At 35.0% G+C, this 27,106-nt stretch overlaps 2 protein-coding genes across 4 annotated transcripts; one reads left to right on the top strand and one right to left on the bottom strand.

The window, feature by feature from the left end:
- Positions 1 to 9,173: 9,173 nt before the first annotated feature.
- Positions 9,174 to 10,779, bottom strand: LOC147400190 (transcription factor ALC-like). 3 transcript variants are annotated; one of them, XM_086445791.1, is made up of 3 exons: positions 10,580 to 10,779; positions 9,956 to 10,054; positions 9,174 to 9,696 (listed from the first exon to the last, which is right to left on the bottom strand). In XM_086445791.1, exons 1-3 carry the CDS (start codon positions 10,625 to 10,627, stop codon positions 9,541 to 9,543), a joined length of 303 nt encoding a protein of 100 aa, XP_086301917.1. In that variant the 5' UTR covers positions 10,628 to 10,779; the 3' UTR covers positions 9,174 to 9,540. The 3 variants fall into 3 exon arrangements, 1 of the variants encoding a protein (XP_086301917.1); XR_015179224.1 differs by having other exon boundaries at positions 9,599 to 9,696; positions 10,142 to 10,779; XR_015179223.1 differs by lacking the exon at positions 9,174 to 9,696 and adding an exon at positions 9,829 to 9,868 and having other exon boundaries at positions 10,142 to 10,779.
- Positions 10,780 to 15,279: 4,500 nt separating this feature from the next.
- On the top strand, positions 15,280 to 15,843 carry LOC147400189 (uncharacterized). The gene has a single exon (XM_086444537.1). It carries the CDS (start codon positions 15,280 to 15,282, stop codon positions 15,841 to 15,843), a length of 564 nt encoding a protein of 187 aa, XP_086300663.1.
- Positions 15,844 to 27,106: the final 11,263 nt, after the last annotated feature.

Genomic DNA, 27,106 nt, shown 5'->3' with positions numbered 1-27,106 from the left:
AAAAAAAAGAGAAGAAAGTCATACTAATTAAATCTGAAAAGAATTTTAAGGTCAAGTTTAGTTTACTTAGTTAAACTTAGACAACTTGGATTGACAAACCAATTCAAGTTGACTAGGTTGGACCAAAATTAAGTCACTTCAATTTTAGTCTTTAATCTATTTCTATGTTCAATTTTAATTGTGGGTCCAGTAAGAGTCATTAATATTATTTTAGAAGAGTTTAATTAATATTAGTAGTTTTTGTTTTACGTTTCTTCATGAGGAAGCAATTGTAATAAGTTAAAGATTATTATTTCTTTTAGGATTCTAATGACTGATTATGTTTTACCCTATAAAAAGTATAGACACCCCAATTTAGTTGAATAAGCCCGAGTATACATTTGAACCCAATGTTAAGGATCAAATCAAGAAAATTTCGACCAATTAAGTGGGACCCACTCAAACCAATCAATATCAATCTTTAATATGAAGAAAATTGGATTTTTGCCTGACCCTTAATACCAAACAGCCAAGCATAAGCCTAACTGGGCTGTTTGGCACATATGGCTAGGCCATTTTTTGTTTTGACCTTTGTTTTGTGGTGCACAAGTATAAAATTGCATTGACCTTTCCTTAAGAAAGTCCAAGCATAATTATTTTAGCCATTCCTAGCTTATGACCAAGTCAGTTAGGCAGTTAGCCTACCCATGTGTGCACAAGATCCTTCATAGGAAATGACCTCATTAACCTCCTTAAGTTGGATTTTCCCACAATTAATCCCTTCTTAATCCCTAAGTACCCATGTCATAAATCTCCAAATTTCTGATCACCAAAGGTATTTTGATAATCTTCTTTGTCCCCTATTCTTGACACAAAGTCATTTTTTATCGTCACTTAAAAAGAATTACTTCATCTAATCTTTGTTTGTTGAGACTAATTAGGGTCAAATCACCCTTCTACTTTTTCACTCTTCTTTAAGAACCAAAGAGATTTCATGACATTCAAGGTAGAATGACCTAATTCTAGGGACTATGATAAGTTGACCATCTAAGAGAATGCTCTAGAATTTATGTGCAAAGACACTCCTATCCTTAGATTGTTAGAAGCCTATATAGGTAAAAAGTCTACAATATCCAAAGTTTAAGCACCAAATTACATGCCATTTGTACTAATTCTCTTTCAATTGATTCAAAGCTTAGGATCTAAAGACCACTTTACCCCCTCTCAAAGAATTCTTTAGAAGCTATTGGACTTTTACTAATTTATCCATTGATCATCTTGTTTAGTAAGACTCATGAGTGAGTGAAAGACATCAAAACCAAGTTGATGAGGGATGAAATGAGTCATTCCATTTGGTTTCTTGTGAATTATGAAAAATCTAGGTTTTAGGACCAAACTATGGGCACACGTTAAAGTCCAATAAATACACTTTGGAAATTGGAGATGATATTTTGGTAAAAAAGTAATTTTTTGCCAATCTTGACTGACATCGTAACCATTTCACCCCAACCTTCATAAAAATTTTAAAAAAATGACACATAACTGAATCCCTATCCAACTCACCTAAAAAACAATTCCTACTTTCAATCAACAGTTAAGAACTTCTATTTGATTTCCGATCCTACTTCACCCAACACTAAGGAAGTTATGTTGGAATCCTGACATAGAGGCAAGACCCTATTGAAGCTCTGCCCGATCGTTCGTTGAGCGCACAGGTATACAATTGTAAATAAATAAGTTATTTACGTCATAAGTTAGAATTGTTGGTACTAGTTTCTAGTTTTAGTTATTACTCTGGGGAGTAATTTGGAATTACTTCTTGTGCATTATTCACTCAAAATAGCCAAACGAAACGACTAGGGGCTACTCTATCAAGTCTTCTACTCAAAATCAATCAATCAAGATTACTTCGACTCACCCACTTTCCCTTATAGAAATCATGATTTAAAACGAATCTCGCTTATTCGCTACTCAGACTATCAAATTTACAAAGTATGTAGGATCATTTAAAGCAAATATAAAAGCAGTTATCCCTTAGGATAGGGGATCGAGGTACTAACACCTTCCCCTTTCCCAACCGAATAGCTTACCCAGATCTTTGGATCACGCTGGCTAGATTGAGAGTCAGGCCAGGCGGTGGAAGAGATAGAAGGAAGGAGGGGATCCTTTTATTATAGTTTTTTTTTTTTTTTAATTTTGCTGGTCTATGCAAACACACATGCATTACAAAAATTAGGATTTATGCAAGATAAAAATATTTTATAATTAATTTAAAGTTTTAGATAGATAATCTAATTTATAACATATTTGGTAATTTAATATATTGTTAGACCATTTTTGTAATTTAAAATATATTGCATCAAACCCTTGTCTCAATATCGACGTTGAAGGGTGTTTTTTATAATTTCAACAAATTAGCTTTGCATCATATTATAACATGTGATATTCTATTACCACACCAGCTTTTACTAAGAGCTACCCAATTCATATGATATTAAAAAAGAATTAGCTCACATGTTGGGGTGTTCTTAGTAAAAGTTGGTGTGAGAATAGAATTTCTCTATAATATTTTAGATTAAAGAGGGTATTTTTGTAATTTCAATAAAGTAACTAACTTCATTTGCAATTTTATTCCTTATAATCAAAAGACCCTTATAAATGTAGAGAGCTACTATTGACACACCAAATTTTACTAATGACACACCAATCCCTATATAAATCACAAAAATATTGCAAACAGTTGGCATGGTGTTAGTAAAAGTTGGTGCGGCAATAGCAACTCTCTAAATGTATTGTGTTGGAGGAAAATCTTTGTGCAATTCCACTTTACAAACTCTCTCGTCCAAGTTTCATTTACGATATATATATATTGCATGTTCCTCCCTATTTCCTCTAATTTACTTTTAGGCCATTAATTCTTTAAAGACAATAATTGGCTATGTGTCATGAGCAAAATGGATTTTGTATTTAGCACAAAACATTGAGGATACCATTTTTCTGCTGCTCACATGTTGTGTTTATTTAATGCATCACGCAATTGCATCCAAAAAATTGTTCCCATAGTTGCGTGTCCAATGCAATTTTGGAGACCTAAATGTTAACGATTGTCAATTGTCAATCGTAGATCGATGATATTGATTTCCTTTTACATCAACATTGAGTTTGTTATTGCAAATATTAAGAAAGACGACAAACTTTATAACGAAAAAAGAAGGTAATTTTTTTTCTCTTGAATTGCATTAAGAAAGGGAATAAAAGCCCATCGATATATAAAAGATGCACAGAAAGTAACTTGTACGAATATGAGACTATATATCAATTGGCATTTATCATCTGTAACAAATGATTCTAAAAAGTAAGTCATTTCTTAATGCATTAACTTCAGTCACATGATCAATTTCTTATATTTGAATGATAGACTTTGGGAGCACAAGTACTACTTTGGAAAATGCTTAAAATGCTTGACCTAAGTTGTTTGAGTCAGGTATATATGTTGACTAAAGAATTTGACCAAGACGATTCAAAATTTGTCGAGTTGACTCATAAATATCGTACTTATTACTAACTCATGGGCGAAATTTTAAGGACAATACATGTTCCAAAAACATGATTCAACTCCATATGCATATATAGGACAAAAATCTATGAATTTAAACAATCCTTAAAAAAAAAATTATTTTTCATTGTTAAATTCTAATTTTGAATTTGGGAGCTTTATGGGTGTTCTGTAGCCATACATTTTCAAAATTGTAGATCAAACTCCCATAAAATTACATTTTTATTAATTTTTTAATTTTTGGATATGAGTTTTTATATGAAATCCAGAGGGCTGTGGTGTTGGATTACCAATTTAGTTATCCATTTGAACTCAAGCACCCTTAGCAAGATTTGAAATCTTACTACTAAAAGTGTTTTCACATTGCTTTTGGTTAAGAGGATTTGTCATCACTCATCACTTTGAGCATGGAGTGGTCCCTCAAATATTATACCCTAAATGACCCTTAATTTTTAAAACGTTAGTGGGGGGTTTTAGCATGGCTTCAAAACTCATCCGAGATCGAGATGTATCAAAGCCATCTCGGTATCAGGCATGGATGAGATGGACGAACAAGTCAATTTTTTGGATGAGATTTAAAATTCTAGATTTATTTTTTTCAATTTTGAATGAGGCATCTCAAACGTACCAAAAAACTCATCCAAAACAACTCAGTATCCAACATAGACGAGACATGAAACCAAGTTTTAAAACAGTAGACACCTCGATTTGAACGGGCCCTTACTCGAAGGGGCCCAAAAACAATAATGTTTCGATAAGTTCGACTAACGGGCCTCAATGGCCCGAATCATCGGAAAATGATATTTTCGTCGAAACCCAAGCCACTAACACCTTTCAATGGGTTAGTAGGTCCACCAAAAAGGTTCGGCACGCTCCCGTCTACCCCGCTCCATGCAAAATACCGATTTTCCAACAAAAGAGGCCAACGGGCCCCTAAGGCCCAAAACACCAAAAGTAGTAACCACGATTAAATCAATGCCCCTAAGACCACCCCGTGGTCTCAAGGACCCGCAAAAAAGGTAGTGACCCATCCCACACCTGTTCAACATCGTCGCTTCACGCTCACGTACAAAGAATCGATAAATTCCCCAACGGGCCCGAAAGCCCGGTTCGCCAACACGTGGCATTTTGATTAAATCAATAGTTTCAAAAAAATCAAAAAAACAAAATGCGAGACTTGGGATGCCTACCCCTTCATCCAACCTTTATCGTTCCATCTCCAAATCCACAAACACCTTAAACCCACTCAAGGCCCACGAACCATTAACTCATTTTTAGAATTTTTTCACCTCACCCCTAAGCTAAAAATCAATCCTACATCATTTAAACATTAAAACCAACCTACCTTATCAAAATTCAATCCAAAATGAGCCTTGTCCAATCCAAAACAACCTACATCTCCTATAAAGCCTAAGCCCAATCCATAAAAAAGCCCTCTAACCACCATCCATACCCCATTCACTATCCAACCCACAACCCAACCCATCAACCCTTACTCACATCAACCAATCAACCCCTCAACATCAAAAGATGACACTTGTCATCACCTCCCTCATCCAATCACCCACTCCCATCACCATGCTCTAAACAACCCATCTAACCCATCTCACCTCTCTCCAAAATCACCTCAACCCATACCCTACCCTAACCTAACCTATCCCCATCCTCTAACATCATCAACCACCCACACCTCCACCCATACCCTAATCCATCACCATCATCAACCCCACATCACCACCCATACCTCTACCCATCATCTTCCTTAAAACACTCCAATAAAATCAACTCAACCCATACTTCATTCATCATCAATCAACTAACCCATTTCTCTCTCCCTAATCAAATAACCCCCATCAACCAATCAACCAATCTCATTCCTCACCCTCTCATCATGATTGCCACATGGCATCATCTCCTTTCTCCTCCCAAAAACTAACTTAACAACCTCTTACACAACCCATTCTCCTAAATCTACACACCTCACCTCATCAACCAACCTAACACTCATTCTCTAAACCACTCTCTTACACCCTCACTCCACCACCAACCATCACTCATGTCAACCCATCAAACACTCTACCCAAATGGGTTTGGGTAGGATCCAACCCATTTGGGTCTAAACCTCACCCATTTTCATTCATTACATATCTACCCTCCATCTCACATCAAATTACACACCCCTCACTCCTAAATCCTATACCATTACCCCTTCTCTCACATTTTAACCCTATTATACCCCCAAACCCCATCCAACACCTATAAATACCTCTCATCTCATCCCAAAAAGGGTTACACCAAGTCTCCATAAGAAAAAAATCTACTCTATCTACTCCTCCTCACTACTCTCTCATAACACACTCTAAGAGAAATAACTTCACTCTCAACTCACCAAGGACTAAATAGAATTCAAAGAAGAAGAAGAAGAAGAAAAAGAAGAAGAAGAAGTCCAAGAGTACAAGGTGGGAGCAATCAACACCCCCCCCTTTTTTCCTTTCTCTATCCTCTCTTCTTCCCTCTTCTATCATCCCCCTCTTTTCATTTTATTTTAAATGAGTTGAGCATGAATGGACCTCAAGGCTTGGATCTACAAGGATCATCTCCATCGATGAGATGATCCTATGATCAAGTCAAAATTAAATCCCTACTTAGGGAACAAATGTACCCATGTGGCACACTTTCCACTTTCTTTTAAAAATCAAAATGACCGAGTTATTTGAGGTTACCGCCACGTGGCGGGGAGAAAGGGGTGCCTAACACCTTCCCTTTTCTCCAACCGAGCCGCTTGCCCGAACCTCTAGGTTTGATCAACCCTATCCGTTGCGAGTCACTAACGCTAAAAAATGACAATTTTTCGATAGGTACATACCGGGTGACCATTCACACCCCTTTTCAATTTGAATGGTGGCGACTCCAATATTTAGTAGTTGTGGTCGTCATGACGACGAAAACCACGTAGCTACAAAAACCATGGGCTATAGCCTCCAATCACCCTTACTTGGAAATCACATATTCTTATTGGTTCACGTGTATTGAAAAAACATCCAATATGGATAATGTGGGTATTTTTATAAATTCAAGATGCCCTTCAGTACACATGGACCAATAGGAAGGAGGGGTTTTCAGTAGTCTTCCAAATGTGGGTCTTCAAAAACACACTCCACCATTGAACCCTGAGTTGAAGTCACTGATATCTTTCTGTTTTAGTCATGCAACCAAAATGTTCCTTTGATTTCACATCTCATCTCATCCATGTAAGATACTGAGTCATCTCAGGCAAGTTTTTCAATACGTTCACTACAGTAAAATCGGGATATAGCGACGGTCATTGACCGTCGCTATAGTGGAAAATGCCGTCGCAATAGACTCTAACGACAGCCAGGGAGGCCGTCGGTAGTCGTCGCTAATAGTCCCATCGCTATATGTTATACCGACGGTCAAGTATTCACAAAAACGTCGTTGGGTATATGACTTATAGCGACAGTCGCTTTTTGCCGTCGCTATAGGGTATTTTTTTTTTAAATAATTATTCTTTAGCTACGGTTTTGACCGTCGCTATAAAGCTTTTGAAAAATAAAAAAAAATTTTAATTCTACATCAGCCCCGTCATGTATTGCTTAATATTGGAGATACCCCTATATTTTGAAATTGATGACCTTGACCCCAACAACCAATATGAAAAGACCCAAATGCCCACTCTATTAGAATTCATTATGTTACTGCTACATACAAATTCTCACCAGACATCCTCGATGAGCTACTAATTTTATTTTTAACTTTACAAAAATTAATGGACATGGAGTAATTATAACCACTTGTCACGAGTCCGCAGAAATTCAGACTCGAATTATTTTGTCAGTAATTTTACCTATTTTTTGTACGATAAACCTTCAGACTCCCTGTTGGCTCCATACTACTACCATGACATGTTATTTTTTTCTGTTTTGCTACCTGCCTACGTCTGTTCTCCATGGGTCCTCTTCCCCAATGACGCTCCCAGACTGCCTACCATACCTCTCGGCAGTGGCATAATGCATCTTGATGGCTGCAACAGGGTCCGAAACAGCACCTGTGCAACCTCCAACAAGGATCCCTACCCCCATCACAAATGATGGCATTCACCACCTGCCTGTGCATTATGCTTACTATTAGACCATTGGCCTACCAATGGGTTACCTTTGATGTTCTCTTCAGCAAATACCTTGATGCATGATTGGGAAATTGGTAAACTGCAGATACTGGCTTGTCTCTGGAAGGGAAACATCTTCTATTGGCAATGGCCAATTGATTTCAATCATGTCTTTCAGATTTCTATACGCATGTTGAATCGAACTCTCCACCAAATCTTGCCAATGAAAGGAACGATCAATTAGTTTCAAACAAAAAGACCAAGAGGAAACATTAATGTATCAAGAACTTGTTTCGAAATAAGGATAATTGTTAGGTAAACTAGAGTAAATCCTCAGATATTTATAGACACACCATTTGAAATGTTGTGAAGTTATCCAGAGACACTACGTCATAACCATGCTGAACAAGTGAGAGCCCACACCTCATATCATCTTCGTTGAGTAACCGATAAAGCTCGGCAAGAGACTCAGAACATTTAGTGTCGTTCATGAATAACATTACATTACTTTTTAGCTGATAAAGCCGGGCATCCGAGGTTGAGGGCGACTCAAGTGAAGGCCTTCTAGAAGTGCTTGCACAACATTTGGTCTGCTTGACTGCTGCTTTTTGTGGTAATATTTCGACAAAAGAGCTTTCATTGGCTTAGCTAATGCTACTTGTTCTTCCTTGTGTAAAGTAACCCATACTATTGGAAATACCAATACCCACATGTGAAACACTACATTTGCATCTGTATGAGCCAGTTCTCTTAAGAGAACAATAAGATCGCCAACCTACAAAAGAATAAATACCCAGCCCTTCAATGCAATCAATTCATTCCCCTATCCAAATTGAGACAAGTTGTGTTACATGGTTTTATAAAATCATGATATGGAGTAAGACTATAAAAATCTACATATATTTTACTAAAATATTCTCTACTAGTATCAACCAACCAAAAAGCTAAGAAAAGAAAAAGTACAGAGAAGTGTAGTCACCCCTTTGACTCAACCCATAACCAGTCAATCCCTGATTACAAGAGACTGCAGCAATACTTTGTAATCATAGTTCAGTGTCAAAGGCATCTGATAATAAGAAACAGGAACTTGTTATGAATATACACCAACAGCACAACAAGTAAACAATATAGAAAATGAATATACCCTATCTGATTTACATCATTTAACAGTTATTAGTGAAATGTAAATTAACGACATGCTTCAACAGCACATTGCACACTATATGAACTAGTTATCACAAGAAGAGATACATGAAAGAAAACTAACAGCCAATATAAGAACTGCACAGTGATTCTAAAGCATAAAAAGAGAAAGAGAAAGCAAAACTCTGTGCATTATATTTTATCAGTAGTCAACTACCATAGAAGAAAACTATTCATTAACAGCTGGATAACTGTTTTATATTAGACTTTAATGAGTGAGACAATAACAATCGTTCCAACTTCCAGGCTACAAATCATTAGTTAATTGTAGGCCATTTTCGGATAAGATATTGAGGTCTTCAATGAAAAATAAGATTAAAACAATTCTATTTGAGGGAAAAAAAAAAGCCAAAACTAAGGAGATGCTTAGATGTATTTTTCATTCAGTTAATCATTCCAACTTTACTAATAAGAGAATTGACTTCTCCTTGTTTTTCCAGTAGCAATAAAATTACTGATCCTGAGGAATCAAAACTTTTGACTCTAAGATTCTGAACTTGTTGTAATAGAAAATTGAACTAATTGCTTTGGTCAGTTTATTCGGACAATGCATTTGTCGATCCAAACTTACTAAAGCTTTAAAATCCCTCATCAGAAAATTTGGAATTTGAAAAGGAAAAAAAGAAACCCAATTAATTGGAATTTTAAACTAAAAACTTAATCATCATCATAATCTCTACAACACCAAAATTACCAAGAAAGGAATAGTCAAAGAAATATCAAAAGGATTGAGATTTACTACCAATGAGAAGTGAAAACTACTCACTTGAACTTGAAGTTGAAGCTGTTTGAGATATTCGATGGCTTCATCAAGCATCGATGCCTTATCCGTCTATCATAAACAGAACATCAAATTGTTCGGTCAGCTATTTGAGCTCAAACCGAACTGGATTCCGAAATTAAGAAAATTAATATAAAATAAATAAAAAATTAAAAACCTTGTTAGAATTTGGAATTAGATTCTGTAAGGCTCTCATTTTCTCATTAATTCGAGTCCTCCTCCTCTGTCCAACATTTACAAATATCAATAATTAAACCACTTCAAATCAAAATCCTGAGAAACAGAGATAATTAAGAACGGAAATTTTTACCTTTTCGGATAAATTGTGGAATTCTGCATCTCGGCTTCTCTTGGAAGAATTGCGAGGAGGAACAGCCTTCGAAGATCCCTCTGACACCTCAAAACCCTCCTACGTTCAAACAATATCGACCAATTAAACCTCAATTGGATTTGATTTTTAAGATTAACAATTGAGATTCAACAACAAAACAACCACCTCGCTTTCTCAATGCGAATATCCATAATCCTGGAGAGTTGAAATTCGATTGAGAGATCGAAACCCTAGATAGGTGAAATCCAATAGAGTCTGAGAGAGAGTCGATGAGAGAGATCGAGTTGAATAGAGAAGATAAATCGTGTGAGGCACAAATTTGATATAAACGTTAGAGATCGAGTTGAATGAGAAAGAAGGCAAAACGATTGATTTAGCACAAAAATTAGGGGATTTTTAATCCAATTCATCTGGTTTTGAGTTCCATAGGGGAAGATACCAATCTGAATTGGGAGCAAAATGAGCAAATTAGATTTTTTGTCGACTGCAGAGTGCAGAATGAGAATTAGGTTTTTACAGAAATGTTGCAAAGAGGTTCTTTCAGAAAAACTCAACGAGACTCGGGAGGTATGTTTGTTTGAGAGAGAGAGAGAGAGGGAGAACCTGTTGCCAACCATGGAAGCAAATGGAGACTGAGCTCTTCTTCCTCATCACTAAGAAATGTAGGAAGGGAGAAAGAGAAAATTTTACGATTTCGTTCACACACTACAGCGACGGTATCAATTTTGGGTCACTACAGATAGATATAACGACGGTTTATATGAAGCCGTCGTTGTAATTCGTTGCTACAGAACAAATTTCTTGTAGTGGTTTGAGACATCTCGTTCAAGAATAAAAAATGAATGTGGGGTAATAAATCTCGTCCAAAAAATTGACTTGTCCGTCTCGTCCATACCTGGTGCCGAGTCAACTTGGATAATACGTCTCGATCTTGGACAAGTTTGGAAACCATGGTTCCTATCAATTAGGTAATAGTTAACAATTGTCCTTTGCTCGCTCAATAATTATTTGTTTTAAACCTCTTTAAATGGTTCATTCAAGTATTTGAAGTCATGGCACATGAGCCTGTAAGGAACCATTAGATTGCGAATTAAAAATGTTCCTTTGAAACATGCTAATTTTAGGCGTTTCACTATGTATTTTCCTTGAAATTCAATTTCCTATCTAATGTAATTTCCACCTTTGGATGAGACTTCCTAATGTTATTATCTCATGATCATCCCCACCCTTAAACTAAATTCCATAGTTCTAAAGCCCAACTTAACTCCAATATCCCTCGAGTCAAGTTGACAACTCATGAGTCATAGAATCTGTCATAAAAATGTATTAAATTTAAAAATATGTCTTTTTATTTTTATTTTTAATAATTTTAAAATAAATAAAATATTTAAATCTTGTTCTCCACAAAAATAGCATATATAATCTTGACTTGACTCCATGGACTTGATTTGCTGATTTGCCAAGTTAACTCGATGAGTTGGTTACATCAAATTTTGGGGCCAAGTCACCCCGAAATCCAATTGGATCTAGTTGACTTGGCTGAGTTTTAAGTTGACCCAACAAGTATTAAAAACTATGATAAAAGCCAACTCTCTTTTTGATAGTTTGCTAGGTGCAATAAAATGTAGGGCATACAATGGGTCGGATTTTATTCGAAATTCGAGTGATATGAAATCCAAATTTAACGGGTTTGGACTCTTGGAATATTTTCAAATAAAAAAATGGGTCGAATATAGCTTTATGTCTCTTGATCTGAATCAGATACAGATCCAACCCTATATTCGCCTAAATCAGAATGATATATTACTTCGCAAATTATATTTTTAGGTTTTTCAAAATATTATTTTCTACTACTTTAATATAACACAAATTTTTATAAAATAAAATATTATAATGATAAAATAGAATAATATAGTAGTTGATAAAGAAGTGTAACAGAAAAATGTTGAATGATTCAGAATCATCTGACTCAAGTAATTCAGCTTGGTTGAATAATTCCGATTACGTGAAATAAAAATGATTCAGATATGATTTATCAAGTAGGATCCAAGTTGGATTCGGATACAAATTTGATTCTAGAAAAAATTAAATCACATTAAAATATGGATACACTCAAAACCAACCACGGTCAGACCTACTTTAAGCCCTAATAAAATGGTGTTTTGTCAATGACAAAATATTGCCTATTCTTACCTTTACTTTTAAATCTGAAGTTGAGGACTTTGTGACTGCAAAATATATATTTCACCAGTCAAAAAGTTTCTAGCTTTTAACCTGCCATGGGTTGGACCTATTCCATCTTTAGGAATAATGGGATTAGTTTATTTCCATCCATGTAATTTTTCCCCAAGTAACCCTCAGGGTTGTCATGTTCATCTCGGATTCAGTCATGCATTTTTTCTGCTCTCACAATAATATAATATCTTCATTAAGAGTGCAACTTTGGCCAATTCAAATCGAGAACTAAATTTACCCTATAACTTTGGGCTGGTTTGATTTGGTTTGGAACAAATTACGGTTCTGTTTGGATTAAGAAAATGGAGAAGTGATTAATTTAGTTTGATTCTTAGTTCAAGACTTGCATAAAATCGAACCAAACCGAGAATCAAACCTCTATATAATAAATAAATATATATTGATTTTTTATGAATTATTTTAAGAGTCAGGACATAGACTAAATGAAGTTTTTAAGGATGGATTAATGATATTTTAATGAAAAATTAGTGAGTTGTTATATGAATTATGAAATTTTATTTTTATTATTTACTTTTTTTTTCATTAAAAATATATTTTTTTCAAACAACTTTATTGGATATTGACAATCCCAAGAATCGAATCGACCTTAATTCAACTTGATTTGATTCAGTTCTAATGATAATTTGGTTTGGTTCGATTCTAATTTAGTGGAACTGACTTATATTGATTCGTTTCTAATTCTAATTCTAATTTTTCATTAAATTGAATCAAATCAAACCGAAGTAAGTTGTACCATTAAACTTAATTTTCAAACTCAACCTAGCTAGATGTATATCGGTTGACCTCAATTTTGAATTTTGAATTAGAGCTTAGAAATTGTGGTCGAGCCTAACCGAGTGCCGGTTGAGCCGTTGAACAAATAATTAGTCTCCGGTTGGGTCCGCCCAGTCACATCAATTCAGCGGTCAAAAGACTCAAACAGAACCTAGGACATAGGGTGGTCCATGACACTGAAAAGTCAAAATTCCAAAAACTCGGCTTTGATGAGTATAAGATGGCCTGCTCCCTTTCTTTTTCTTTCTTTCTTTATTTCTGTTTTGTTTAATTAAATTTAATGACATATTTGATTACTTTGACTTTCTCTCCTGGTCTCTAGTGTCTGCCCTCTACCATAGTTGAAGAAGAAAAACAAAATGATTATCTTGTACTCCAGGAGCTGAGTAGCTACCCAACTCTGGGTCCCATATAGCTTGATTGGTGACTTGAATACCGTTTCCCTTGGATTTGTATACTTGAATCATTAGCTCATAGAAGCCTCGTAGCATATAGGTGATTTGGGCCCAGATCGAATTCGAAAGGCTTTGATGAGTTGAGATGAATACTAGCTATAAAAGAGAATTGAGGTACAATAAAGTGCTTAGGAATTCATTATCTTTGATCAATTTGTCTCATTATCTATTATGCTAAATCATAGACCCCAATCCAAATAAATGAGGATAAAGGTGCCAACTTACTAAGGTGTTGTTTGTTAAACTAAAAAAAATAAGTACTGAATAGCATTAAGCAATGAAACTTATAAGCGCTGAATTTAACTACTGAAAAAGTTATTTGTTTAGATGCTGAATCATGTCTGTTACACATTGCTGAAACTGGTTTATATGGTTTAAAGATCATTCTTACCAAAAATCAATTCATTTTGAAACTTCTAAGTTTGTCAAAAATAATTTTCAAAAAAAAAAAAAAAAGGACAATTTATAATTCTTGAACTTATTTTGATAGGGTTAAAAGTTTCAAGATGTGCTGATTTTTTGTGAGGATGATCTCCTCATTGTAGAGATCATCCTCATTAAAAATCAACTTATTCCAAAAATTTTAACTCATATAAGACAAAATAATTTAGTCATGGTGTGGGTTTATTAATTTGTGGGGTGTTTATATACTAATGAGAAGATCATCTTCATCAAAATCAATTCATTCTAAAACTTTTTACCTATATAAAAAATAATAATTTAGCCATGGTGTAGGTTTATTAATTTGTGGGGTACTTATATACTTATCCATGGGATATAAGAGGTAATAATATCATTTTAAGAATAAAGGCATACTTGTCCATGCTCAAAAAAAAACGAAGGGCATACTTTTCTATGTCGAAAAAATTGAAATACTTATTGTTTCAGCACTTTTTTTCAAAATCAAAATAGTACTGAATTTTTTTCACTTATTTTCAACAATAAGTGTTGAAAATATAGAGTAAACAAACACGCTATTTTGAAAAAAAGTGTTGAATTTAATTTTTTCAGCAATAAGCGCTGAAAAATAGACCTTGTGAGTATTAATAACACTAATTCAAAATCCAACCTCACCTATTAATTACAGATTTTATTAACATGTGCTCTTAGGACACATGTTAAAATGCATTAAATACACCTTGGAATCTAATTTTTATAAGGTGTATTTAAGAATTTTAATATGTGCCCTTAGGACACACATTAACAATACCCATTAATTACTTATAAACAACCGCTAATCTCACTTGGCCAGCAAAAAAAAAAAAAAAATTGGAGGAATAGGTAAGGTCCATAGCTAATTTAAAAATTCACTAACACCTAAAATAATGATCATAGAATGGAATTGGTTCAACCAACGCAAAACTTTTGGCGTAAGCTTCAATAAATAATGAGACATATTTATTTTTATATTGGTGAACCTTGATATTATGCCATGTGGCAGGCAAACCTGGAGTAGGAAAGCTATACAAACCCTTAGAGTACGTTATACACATTCAGTTGGAAAAGAAAGTCAAATGTTTACGAACCCCATTCTTTTAAGGTTTGGACAACGAAGGCCTGAGATGGAAAGAGAAATAATTAATATCTCTAAATCTCAGCAGCCTTTTCTCTACTTGGTGTCCAAAATTTCTCCAAATAAAACAACTACGATCTTTATTATATAAAACACTATTCAAGGGTTGACCATTGATCTTTGACTTTTCACCATGATCAGAACTCTCACTCTGTCACTTCCAAATATATATACATCATGAGTTGTGGGAACCTTAGATTCAAGAACTCGTAATAGTAAACTTTAGATATCCACACTATAGGAACATGTCTATGCCTTCTTCATCTGATGAGAAAAACATCAAGAAGATCTCCCCAAGAAGAGAATTGCTAGGTCCAAGGCCTCCTCCTCTCAAGGTAAACAAGGAGTCTTGTATGATCAAGAAGCCATCTAGACAACAAAACGATCGTGGTGGACCCGTTGTAATCCATCTAAAATCACCTGATATTATCCACACTAGACCTCAAGATTTTATGGAGTTAGTACAAAAGCTTACAGGAAAGTCAACATCATCATTAGTATCATCTTCATCGTCGTCTTCTTTGTCTTCTTCTTCTTATTCTTATGCCCTTCGAGGAGGTGGTTCGGTTAGTGTAATGGTTGAGGAGTACACATCTTGTGAGATTATATCTTCCATAGATTTGAATAAAGGCCAAGAGAACAATGAGGTTAAGGAAGACCATTTCCATATGGGTCTTGGTCATGGAGTGTCATCTTCAATGTCGCCGCAGCCTTCGATGCCTTCTACTACTTCCCCTGTGTTTCCTAATTTCTTTCTTTCTTCCCCAAATGCTTTCAAAAACTGGCCTGATTTTGGTCCAGTACATTAGACTCCTCAAAGATTTTACAGTAGTATAGAATATATGTATGTTTCTTTTGTTAGACTAATTTTCTAGGTTCCCTTCATGGGGGCTCATTGTGTTTGATAAAAAAAAAGAAGAATAATGATGAATGCATGCCGTTAATCATACGCGGATAATGTGATAAAGGGCATAGAACCTTAGATTTTTTTTTCCTTGTCTATCCCAAAGAAAAAGATCTATCTTTTGTGCCTTGCCATGTCAACTGTGTACAGACCATGTATGATTTATTGCGTGCATTCATCACAACTTGGTAAAAAAAATGAATAATGATTGTCTGACTCCCCCCTAACCCTCCTGGCGTAGCATGTGCTAGAATCATAGATTTTTTCCTTAGGATACAAAACTACACAAATTTATGAAGATGTGCAATTGTGTATCCCGAAGAAAATCTATGATTTTTGTATGAGTACGTGGCTATGTGGCCTTGGGGGGAGGGGGGTGTTCAGAAAATCATGACACAAAAAAAAATTGGTTATGTCACTTATGTCTTGTAATTTAGTTGTTTGGATCCATCACACTTTAGGCGCTTTTTAACCCTTTAAGATTAGTGGGTATAATTGGCTTAAAATGATTAGAAGGAACAGTTCTTGATCTTACAATAATTTTCAGGTTATATATATGAACATCATGTATTGTCTTTTCAATGATATTTACCTTTGGTGTGCAATGGATTACTGGTAAATTTGACTCTCCTAGCTAGTTATTGATCGTAAAATCTGCCACCCATGAAACTTGAACCATAGATCAATATCCAATGCATGATGATTATGCTAGGATAGAGGGATGAATATTAAAGGGTAATAAGTTTCTCTCTACCTTCCCCAAATGCTTGCACCAAATGGCTTATCTTAATTAATAACTTGTTCAAAACAGAGTCATCTCATTCAAGATTTTGAAAAACACAATCAACTTTGAGAATTTGATCGAGTATCACTACGTGAAAAGGGGGTAATTTGTCACTATCCTTTAAAAACCACGTGAAAAAGAGGTACTAAACGAGATAGTTGGTTGGTTGTTACTAGAAAAGAAGGCATGGGAGAAAGAAACATGCACAAACAAATAAGGGCGGCGGAAAGGCTTGGCACCTCGATGTCGACTCTTCGTCACTTGGGACTAAAGTATCTTCTAAGGGTTGGGTTGTTCGCCCATTAAAGCGGTACGTGAGTTGGGTTCAGAACGTCGTGGGATGAATCGGTCCATATCTGGTGTGGGCATTAGAGCATTGAGAGGACCTTTCCAATTCGATGGACCCTTTTTCACATAGTGTATTAAGGGTTCAAAAATTGGATTTTAACATTTAAGAATTTAAATGTTTGTGATCTAATAAATTTAAAATGACGAGATGAAATTTTATAATCTATTAATCTAGTGTATAGCAAGGTAAACAATTATTTTTAATATAAATATACATTAATCAAATCCATTTGAACAAGTTTGAAGGATTTGATTCGCTCTATCAAGGACAACTCATGCTAATATAAGTCAACTCGAATGGTCTCTACATGTATTGAGATTATTGAAAATTTGGGTTTTAAAACCATAGGCACTTTGGCCCCAAATTTTTGGGGCACATTTAAAAAAAATTCATGCAATGTACGAGGTTCACTAGATAAACTTTTGAGCTCCGTATGATTGAAATAGGCTAAATAAGCATGAAAATGATTTCCCGTTGCCCTCCACCCCCAAAAAAAATAAAAATAAATAAATAACAATTCACAAGTGTATATGTATACATTTTGAGGAAAACCTTTTTTTTGTTCTAGAAAGTGATTTCCTTCCTGGATGGAAATGTACTGTCTCACTCAACTCCAAGGAAAATGATTTCTCATCTCCAGATGTTATTATCTAATGATGACCCCTCACTCAAAACTAAAAACCATCTCTCTTTTTGACATTTTCACTACAATAAAATTATCAAACATCATAATTCATTTTCTCAAAAAATTATTTTCTCATGGAATTCATTTTTCATTGAAAACATTTTCCCTATTTCCCTTGCTATTATATCCAATATACGATGTAAGATATGCTATTCATATATTTTGTGTTTCTTGGGTTTTATCTTTGCCATTGGGAAATTCTATGTGTGAATTGAAAGAATTTGATGAAAGAGTTTTTTTTTTTCAGGACTTAAGGTTCGAATCAAATTCGATCTCTTTTAGACAAATATTCCTACCTATTGGTTAGAATCACAGTACACAAAAGGTCAATGAACAAATGCCTTCAGGATACAGATAAGTCTACACTCAAAATATTATATGGGAATGTGTACAATTCAATTTAATCTAAAACACTCGAAAAATTAGAAACTGAATATGCCAAGTGCTTAAGCCTAGAAAAAGGAAAACACAAAAAAAATTTAGTGAAGAAATCTGATTTCTGATTGGCTTTTTATAGTCATTTTGGTGTCTGTTGACAAAGAGCCATGATTTAATATCTCTTGGTTCAAGAGCCGTTAGATTGTGTCTGATCTCAGATCTAATGATCCAGATCGCACCCTATCGAAAGGATGTGTCTCATACATTTTTATTAACACCTATTAGTTGAATCTGTGTGATCTAATGATTCTGATCGCTTCCAATTAATTGTCATTTGATTTAACGAATTCGATCGTCCCTGATCGGATACCAATCATGAATCAACACACCTGATTGATTCTGATTGGGTACTAAGTTAATCCAATACACTTGATCATTCTCGATCAGGTACTATTTTGATTCATCATATCGGATACTCACATGATCGTGGGATGTAGAATGCTTTCGTATCTCGAAGAATTTAAGGCTCCTCACGACGATATATACTTGCAAAGTGCAAAGTGCACCTCATAATACTTAATGTGCCCTAAACACCCAATCTCTCTTTTACACGACAAGCTTGGGTGTGTGCATGCGCCGACGCAAACACAGGTAGTGTTTCGCATCACCTCGAGATATCGGATCAAAGTCTGAAAGGTGTAATACAAATACAACTAACTATGTTGACTTCTTTTTATAAGATACTCCACTTTTTCACTTATGAGCAATGTGAGACTAAACCTTATACACACAAAAATCCCCAAAATTCAACTTAAAAAAAACCAAAATCTGAATTTTATTTTGAAAATATTCAACAAATCTCCATTATTCCATTATTTCAAAATATAAATAATATTTTAAAAACTAAATAACTTTATATTATTAAAATAGCTAAACCACTTAAGTGATTGCCTACGTACCCAAATAGGGATCAAGCTTTCGTAGTTTTTACAACTAAAGAACGATTAAACAATTACATCGGATTACAAAAATTGAAATCATCATAAGGATTAATACATAGATTAGATGTATCTTTTGGATTTGAATATTCACTTATTGTAAATAACTAGAGGTTTGTCAAGGTGTTGTGGTGAACTTATCTTGAACTAAGAACCCTTAGAGATGAGCTAGATTCTTCATACATATATTTTTTCCATGTGGTTGAGAGTTCTATCTACTAATATAAACATATACTATATCTTATTTTTATAGCACTTTTAGAAACGGTCTAGTTTTCATAAGAAATGACTGATTTCCTCACTCATATAAGTAAGTTCACTTGGAATGATTCGGCGAGTTACTATTAAAAATTTTAGAACTTATTAAGGATTTGCATCTATCATTTTTCTTGCAGAAATCAACACTAGATATAAGAAATGGGGTAAACTTAGTTATAGTGACATGCTAAACTACTCATTTGGCTTGTTTGAACCCATTGAATCTTGTTTATCTTTTTCAAGATAAAGGTTGAGTTTCCATCAAAGGTGATTGATTTATTTTATAGACTTTAACCATATTCCTTTAAAAGTTTTAGATATCATATCTATTGATAGTCCTTTAGTTAAAATATCCACTAAATTTCTATTGGATTCTACATAGTCGACTGTAATTGTTTCACTTTTGAATAATTATCTCACAAAATTGTGTTTAAGGCTTATGTGCCTTGATTTTCTATTATGCATTTTATTTTTAACTTTGTACAATGTTACTCAACTAGCACAATTGATTATTATAGTTGGAATAGATTCCTAAGTCACTCTGTCTCTTTACATGAATCTACCAATGCTATCATCTCTGATATCATGGTAGAGTCTAAAATGCAAGTCTACTTCTTAGATGCCTAAGAAATAGCAGCTCCACCTAATGTAAAGATCTAGTTAGTTGTAGGCTTTAAATTGGACTTTACATTATTTCAATTTGCATCACTGTACCTTTCGAGTACATTTGAATATCATTGATAATGTAGTCCATAGTCTAAAGTCCCTTTCAAGACACAACATATTTAGTACGTGTACAATGTTAGGTCGTGTGCAATGCATAACATGCATAAGACTCCCAATAACATTAGTGTATTCTAGTTAAGTTTTAGCACAACAAGTGTTCTTCGTTAACTTGTTACTAGGATCCATAGGGATAACGGCTAGTTTATGATCAAAATGATCATATTTATTCAGTAATATCTTAATATAAAGGGATTGAGACAAAACCATTGCATTTTCCTTCCTTAGGATTTTAAATCCTAATATTATGTTAGTCTCCTCTAAATCCTTCATATCAAAATTAGTTAATAACATTTTTTTTATTTCTTCCATACAATTAAGACTAGTTCCAAAGATTAACATGTTATAAATATAGAGTCAAATAATGACACCAACATTATTATCAAATTTGTAATAAATGCATTTGCCAACTTCTAACTTTGAAACCATGAGACAAAACCATTTTGTCAAATTTCTCATGCCATTAAAGATGAGCTTACTTTAAATTATAAAGAAATTTAATTAGTGTAGACACCCCAATTTGCACAAACCTGTTAGAAAAAATCAAAATTTCAAAATCTCAAGTTGATTTCAATCAAGAGCTTAAAGCTCTTCAACGGGCCTACATTATATAATAATTGCCACTTGGCACATTTGTTCATGCATACATGCACACATACATCATGTCATATCATTTTGAAAATCCAAACCTTTTTCATAATTTATATCCAATTCCATGCTAACTTCTTTAATCCATTATTCAAAATCCATAAATCGACCCAAGTTCGTACCCACCCCTTAATCTAAACCCATATCTTGACTTAATACCAAGTCCACATTCAAGTCTAGTCCAAATACCCAAACCTAAACCATCTTAAGCCCATAACCTAAGTCCAAAATCTAATTATAAGTTCATTGTCTTACACCTCCCCAAGAAGGGACACATGTTGGTCTCTCTAAGTCCCAACACCCAATATTTCATCCTAATTAGAGAGTCAACTCCCTTAAGAAATCCCAAGAATTTTCTCATCAAAAGTGTAATCAAATCAAAAAGATACTTTGATCTTTGGTAAAAATCTCTAAAGTTGGGAGAACTTCCAATCCTATCTTGAAAAGGTAGAAATCTTCAAGTACATACATAAAGCTCTCCACTTGTTTTATGAGTTATTTACAAATGAACCAATGTATACTTTTTACTTACCACACTACCTTCTAAAAATATTTTTGTTCTCTTACCTATATTTATCAAAAAATCAAATACTAAAAATACTTCTAGGATTTCTTCTCACAAATTTTATTTTTACCCTCATAAAAATGAAAAATCCAAAAAGAAACAACCAATTTGTTCAAGTTGTAGTTATAAATCAATAAAAATAATAATAAAATAAAAATTAAATAACATTGGCATAAGGATTGATCCATAGAAACAACATTATCCAATTTTTTTTCTAACTCAAACCAATTGAGGATTTTGGGTAATCAATTAAAAACTAATTTAGAAGTATCTATCAATTAATCTAATAGAAGAGAAAAAATAAAACTATAAGAAAAAAGTTTATATCAGTCAAATCTACCCTAGTAAATATAGTAAATAAATAAATTCAAATATTTTTTATCTCAGTCTACTCAGACAAAGCTAATGCTTGTAGATTGAAAAATAAATATGGCTTAGCATATATAATAATTAAAAAGTATGATTCCTTCTTTAAATAAACAAATATCAAAATCAAAATCAAACTACTAGAACTAAGTATGATTTAATTTGACTTTATCCAAGATTAAACTATCAGAACTCTTGATAATTTAAAATAGACTCTTAATAATTATGAACAAAAAGTAAATCACTAAGAACATTAAATAAGATAGATTCAGAACAAGTTCATTCATTACATGTTACTTTAGCTTCATTTACTTTTCTAACAGAGGTGTAGGCCACAAACATTACAAGAATAATAATAGTAAAATAAAATGAAAAAAAGATAGATGAGAAAAAAATGTTATCTTTTATAGATCTTGGAACTAAACCTAGTAGTATCTCCTTACAAAAATCAAAATTAAAAAGAAAAAAAATATATAAAAATCCTAATTCTCTAAATTTAATTTCGATGATCTAGATATACATTTATAGATATCTTTTAAGTTCTGGTCTGGTCTCTTATTTATAGAGATCAAATTAGGATTTCTAGGGTTCAAAAATTTTCCATAAACAAATAACTTCAATACCCTACTTCAATATGAAGTATCTGTAGTAGCTAATCTTCTATGCAAATCTCGAGACATTCTTCACTAACACCACCGCACTGTCTAAGTTGACCAAAGTACCACAGTCCATGTGGGCCTAATGGATTTGAATTTTGAGTTGTGATTTCGATTCGGATCTTGGATCGCATGGATACTTTAGATTTTATTGATTTTTTTTCTAAATTTCGTGACTTTTCCTGTTACACAAAAATAATTGTAATTAGCTTCAAAATACACTATTTATTTAAAATCAATAATAATTATGGGCTGATAATAAATTATCTCTAATTAGGAGATTTAGTGTATAATTTACTTATAAAGTCTAGGTAAAATAGTAGTACGAAATTGATAGTCAGCCTGATCCTTCTAATGACTTTATTTAAGTAGTCCATATCCTACATTCTAGTAAACGAGTGGATAACTATGTGCCATGCCCAATGAGACTCCAATGCAAGGGAAAACTCCGAATACACCTCCTACAAAAGAAAATGACCAATAAAAAGAAATTCCTTCACCACTGGAACCTCAACTAACTATTCCCAATGTCCTTTTTCATGCATAGACTCACAGACAACAAGAAAGGAAAACAATTGGAAGGGATTTTCAAAGTCTTTAAGGATGTTCAGATCAATATCTCTTTCTTAGATGCAATTCGACAAATCCCTTCTTATGCCAAATTTCTCAAAGATCTCACTACCATAAAAAAGAAAACTCTTGCGTTAGTAGAGGTTGTAATGATAGCACAATCTTCTTGTGTGATCCAACAGTGCCTAAATTCAAGGGCCCTAGTTGTCCTACAATTTTCATGCACATCGGAAAGATGATGATAAAGAAATGTATGTTGGATCTTGGGCTAGTGTGAACCTTTATTTTTTTTTGTCTACAAACAACTAGGTTTGGGGAAACTCAAACCTACATATATCACTTTGAGTTTAGCAGATAGATTAGTTAAAGTTCCAAGGGAATAATGGAGGATGTGAACATCAAAGTGAAAATTTTCTACTTTCCTATCGATTTTGTAGTTCTTGACACAGAACCTGTCATTAACCCAAAAAATCATGTCTCGATTATATTGGGAAGATCATTTTTAGCCACATCTGATGCTATTATCAGATGTTGAAGCAGAATTATGACCTTGGCCTTTGGAGACACTAAGGTGAAAATAAATGTCTTCCACAATAAGTTCAATCCACCGATATAGATGATTTGGAAGGGATCAATATGATCGACACTTTGATCAATAACACATTCAAAGAAACATAAAACATCGACCTGCTATAAGAATACTTAGGCTAATTCGACCTTGATTTTTATGTAAAAAAAAACCATAAGTGAGGTAAACTCCTCATTAGAATCAGTTCAAAACAGAGAGAAAAATTAAGAGTGTTTATTAATTAGCCCTAATTAGACTATTAAGACTTACATAAGATAAACAGAAAAAAGGGAAAAGACTAAAATGCCCTAATGACTTATTTAACACTCCCCCTCAAGTTGGTGCGTGGATATCAACAATGCCCAACTTGGATAAGACATCTTCAAAGGAAGCTTTACTAACACCTTTAGTAAGAACATCAGCAAGTTGTTGAGAGGTAGGAACAAAGGGAGTACAAATCTGTCCAGAAACTATCTTTTCTCTAATGAAATGACGATCAACTTCTATGTGCTTCGTTCTGTCATGCTGAACCGGATTTGCAGCTATGTTAATAGCTGATTTATTATCGCAATACAGTAAGAAAGGGACCGGCACAGGAAGACATAAATCAGCTAGTAAGATTTTGAGCCACAACAACTCGCATACTCCAAGTGCCATAGCTCTGTATTCTGACTCAGCACTCGACCGAGAAACCACATCCTGCTTCTTACTACGCCAAGTTACCAAGTTACCACCAACTTTAGTACAATACCCAGAAGTAGACCTTCTATCAGTCACTGAACCAGCATAATCTGCATCTGTCCATGCCTCAATGCGAAGATGACCATGATTATTAAATAAAATACCTCGACCAGGACATCCCTTAAGGTATCTAAGAATACGATAAACAGCAGCAAGATGAGATGTTCGAGGCGAGTGCATAAACTGACTGACAACACTAACAGCATAGGTAATGTCAGGACGAGTCATGGACAAGTAGATCAACTTTCCCACAAGACGCTGATATTGGCCAATATCTGATACACACTCCCCCTCAGAATCAGCCAACCTGTGATTCTGCTCAATAGGAGTATCAGCTGGCCGAGATCCAAGCTGACCAGAGGCACTGAGTAAATCAAGAACATACTTACGCTGAGAAATAAATATACCAGACTTAGACCGGGCAACCTCAATACCCAGAAAATAGCGAAGATGGCCAAGATCCTTAATCTCAAATTGACGTCCTAAATAAGTTTTGACCTCGGTAAGGCCATCGGCATCATCTCCAGTAAGAACAATATCATCCACATACACAATCAGAGCAACAATTTTGCCTTGGGAGTGACGCAAGAACAAGGTGTGATCAGCAGAACTCTGATGGAAACCAAGCTGATGCATGGCCTTAGTGAAGCGCTCAGACCAAGCACGAGGAGACTGCTTCAGACCATAAAGGGACCGGCGAAGACGACAAACATGTGCAGGAGAAGCAGAAGGAAGAAACCCAGGAGGTTGGACCATATAGACTTCTTCTTGAAGATCACCATTGAGAAAAGCATTCTTGACATCTAACTGAAAGAGAGGCCATCCGCGGATAGCCGCAACAGAAAGGAGAACACGAATGGTGGTCATCTTGGCAACCGGAGCAAAAGTTTCCTGATAATCAATCCCATAAGTCTGAGCATAACCTTTGGCCACCAAACGGGCCTTATAACGAGCAATGGAACCGTCCGGATTATGCTTAAGCGTGAAGACCCAACGACAACCCACAGCTTTCCGTCCAGGCGGAAGAGGAACAATGTCCCAAGTTTGAGTCTTGTCAAGAGCAGTCAACTCATCAATCATAGCTGCACGCCACTCAGGATGAGCAATAGCATCTGCAACAGTAGTAGGAAGAGAAACAGCGGAAACAGAAGCAAGAAAACTCTGATAGGAGGGGGATAGTACAGAATCAGATATATAATTTGAAATGGGATAAGTACAAGTGCGCTTACCCTTACGAGTGGCAATAGGACGATCATCACAGGGAACAGACGGAGGCGGAGCTGGAGGCGAGGAGGCGAGCTGGTCGGGCATCGAAGTGATGGTAGTATCACGGGGACGTCGAGAGTAAACCTGCAATGGAGGAGAAGACGAACTGACGGGGGGTGGAGAAGGAGGAACAGGCATGGGAAGGGGAAATAAAGAAAGAAAAGAATCATCAGGTGAATCTAGAGGAAACCACTCAGATTGAATACCAACGGACCCACTATAGTAAGGAGTATGCTCAAAAAAAGAAACATCTCGAGAAATGAAACGCCGGCGAGAAGGAGGATGGTAACAACGGTATCCTTTCTGGGTAGAGGAATAACCTAGAAAGATACATTTTACGGCCTTAGGGTCAAGTTTAGTACGAGTTTGGGCAAGAACTTGAACAAAACAGACACACCCAAACACACGCGGAGAAAGTGGAAACACAGAACGATCTGGAGAGAGCTTAGAGAGGGGTGTGGCAAACTGAAGAACACTAGAGGGGGTCCGATTAATAAGGTAAACAGCAGTAAGAACTGCATCGGCCCAATAGGATTGAGGCACATTCATGCCAATAGAAATGGCACGAGCTAACTCTAGAATATGACGATTTTTGCGTTCTGAACGACCATTCTGCTGAGGGGTCTTAACATTGGACATTTGATGCTCAATGCCAGACTCTAAACAAAGTTTCAAGACCTCACTATAGGTGTACTCAGTACCATGATCAGAACGGAAGGTCTTGATGGTACAACCAAATTGGGTATGAACCATAGCAAGAAATTGCTTGAAGATACCATAAACCTCACTCTTGTGTTTCATAAGATAAACCCAAGTGGTACGACTGTGGTCATCGATGAACAAAACAAAGTAGCGAAAACCAAGAATGGATGGGACAGGGGAAGGACCCCACACATCAGAATGAATTAAGTCAAACATAGCAGGAGTAGTAGTATTCATACTAATAGGATAAGAAGAACGCACATGTTTAGCTAATTGACAAGTTTCACAAGACAAATCAAACAAATTGTTATTATGAAATAAAGTAGGGAACATGTGTTTCAAATATCCAAAAGAAATATGGCCTAAACGTAAATGCCAACGCATTACAAGAGCCTTATTAGACTGACTACGACTACTACTAAGCTGAAAAGCAGAATAAGTGCTAGGGGAACCGGGAACGTCCAAGAGATACAATCCATTTACTTCATGTCCAGTGCCAATCGTCCTCTTCGACTCCAGATCCTGAAAGACACAATAAGAGGGATAAAAGGTTACACTGCAGTTCAAATTTTTTGTAAGACTACTAACAGATACAAGGTTAGTAGTAAGTTGAGGAACATGAAGTGTGTTAGTTAAGGATAAAGAAGATGTAATGGGTAAATGACCTTGACCAGCTATGGAAGACAAAGAACCATCAGCTAGTCGAACCTTGCGATGACCAGAACAAATACTATAGGTTTTAAATAGGGAAGACGTACCGGTCATGTTATCTGAGGCACCAGAATCAATGATCCATGGTGAGGAAGTGGTAGAAACACTGTGTGCAGATGCTAAGGTACCTGAGTGAGCAA

Source organism: Akebia trifoliata, chromosome 6, assembly GCF_017979445.1.
Source record: "Akebia trifoliata isolate Shusen 1 chromosome 6, ASM1797944v1, whole genome shotgun sequence".
Lineage (NCBI taxonomy): Eukaryota > Viridiplantae > Streptophyta > Magnoliopsida > Ranunculales > Lardizabalaceae > Akebia > Akebia trifoliata.
The sequence above is the reverse complement of the archived record's forward strand: the minus strand, read 5'-3'. Positions and strand labels throughout refer to the sequence as shown.